Raw genomic sequence first — 2,177 nt, 5'->3', positions numbered from 1 at the left:
CGTGTTACCCCTATATCCGATAGAAAATTGACGAGTTTCGATGAAAAATTTCTGCTTAAAAGTTGGTGTGTGTTGGATTTTGCCTATCCTGTATACAAGTCCGTCACTTCTAACAATTAACGGTGGCTCTTTGATTGCCTTGAACGCAAAACCGGGATTAAACTAGTAAGATTTCATGGATTTTATGTAGGTACTGCTACTGACTAGATACCAGACTCCCATGAGCCGTTATGGAACAACAAACCTGGAATCATGCATCAAGTCAAAATCGACCTAGGGGGTTCTATCCTTGTGGTTGCAACATGCCGACACATAATCTATTGCAGTACCCACCCAGTTTGGCATCGTTTGGTGCACAAGCGATTTCTCGAGCCCCTGATTGTGGAACCGCTTTCCACCACTCATACAGTGCTATAGAAGAATATACAGCCTCTTCGAGGCATCCCATGGCATGAGGTATTTGCGGCTGGCCATTGGATACGTCCCTAGTACATTACCCCAACACGGTATCTTCACCGCCCTATACCAGTTCACCAACTTCCTGGTCATCCCAACCAACTTCCCATCAGTATCCAAATCTTCAGACTAGCCATCCTGCTGTTGGCACATATATTCAAGTTACCCAACTATCCGCTTCCTGGAGCCCACAATCCTTGGTTCTACCCCAACAAATTGCTGCAAACTGCGAGCAATCCCTCCTTGAGTTTCCATATATCCCCCTAGATCAACCAGAAGTCTCTAAGTACTTATTTATGAGCGGCTCCAAAACATACCAATGCCTACAGCAATGTAAAGGTAGTGGCGAACTATGTTCGCGCGCATTTACAAGAAGATCAGACCTTCGCCGACACAAACAAAGTGTCCATCGTTTAGACGTCACGAACGTTTATTGTTGCCCATATCAGAAATGCGAAAAAACTATGGTAAGGAAAGACTCTCTTCTTCGGCACTGCTTGACACATCAGACAAATGGAGAGGGCCGCAACAAGATAATGAGTCTTGCTAAACCGAAAGAAAAAAAATTCCAGCAACAAAGAGGACAAAATTGTGACTTGGTTCAAGAATGAGACTGAGCACGACAGAGACAGGCTTTAGAGCGGTTTTGTTTGCTTAGTACTACACGGAATCGTATAGGCAGAGCCCGTTTACGCGTCTTTTTTGAGTCTTTTATATTTTGTAGAGTTTGGGAGAGAGTAGCTGTGTAATGTACTGAGGCTGACTTTTGTATTATATCACATCTTTTATCTCGCTATTAATTGATTGCCGTCGTGCGTATACTAATTCTGCCTTAAACTTGTCTCTCTTACACTAATCGCGACTAGGAATTACATCTTCGTAACCTTTCAGCTTGTCTTAAACCCATACGGACAAGAAATAGCTTCTGGGGTTTAAAAAATCTAGTACTTTGTTTTTAACATTCTAAATGCGATAATCTGTTTCTAGCCAAGCGTATAACTCTAGTGCGCGCCGTTTTCCGTTAAATACTCATCCCAACGAATTAAAAGCTTGTCACGAGACTTTTTTACACGTTCAAGTGCACATAAGAAAGCAGGGATACATCCAGAAACAAAGCAGCCACTGGGCCCAGAAGATCGTGAGAGCACACCATGGCTTTTCCCAGATAGTAGGCTGCCAGGCGGCATGAACGCTAAAAGTACAGATAAGGAAGATGATGAAGATGAAGATGTAATGAAGGGGATTGAGATCAAACATAATCTTTAGCGGTGGTCATTTAATATCCACCTGTCTCTAATGGGGTCGAATATTCTGGTCAATGTTGTTGTTTTTTCGTCGTCGAACTTATCGGCATCTATTTTCGTGTTCCCAGTAGCTGTAGTGTGTTAGAATAGTTCAAATGATATTTTCGAGTCCCACGGTACCATTGAAGTGCATGCAGTGGATAGCAGGCAAAGGATCGGGAGGTACAAGGCCGCTGCTCGACTTTACGTGTGAATTCTCCTTGTCGTTGCGGATAGCTAATCGTCATTAGCACATGTAAATAATTCGATCATTTCTCTTACCCGCTGCCTTCTTGTCTTTCATATCCTTTCTTAGAGAATAGTTTTATAAATCCATAAAACATCGTATCAACAACTCAAGTTCAGCACCTTTTCACAACTTCGAGTTTTTCAGAATAGGTGTAATTTTAGTCGAATATATACAAAGAAACCCCAAGA

General features: G+C 42.4%; 1 protein-coding gene across 1 annotated transcript; it reads right to left on the bottom strand.

Moving 5' to 3' along the window:
- Window positions 1-1,718: 1,718 nt before the first annotated feature.
- On the bottom strand, window positions 1,719-2,043 carry COCCADRAFT_10519 (uncharacterized protein; the record flags this gene model as incomplete). Its single annotated transcript, XM_007720826.1, has 3 exons — window positions 1,719-1,831; window positions 1,881-1,976; window positions 2,022-2,043. 3 exons carry the CDS (start codon window positions 2,041-2,043, stop codon window positions 1,719-1,721), a joined length of 231 nt encoding a protein of 76 aa, XP_007719016.1.
- Window positions 2,044-2,177: the final 134 nt, after the last annotated feature.

Source organism: Bipolaris zeicola (assembly GCF_000523435.1).
Source record: "Bipolaris zeicola 26-R-13 unplaced genomic scaffold scaffold_682, whole genome shotgun sequence".
Classification (NCBI taxonomy): Eukaryota; Fungi; Ascomycota; class Dothideomycetes; order Pleosporales; family Pleosporaceae; genus Bipolaris; species Bipolaris zeicola.
This window is presented reverse-complemented; position numbering and strand designations above follow the sequence as displayed.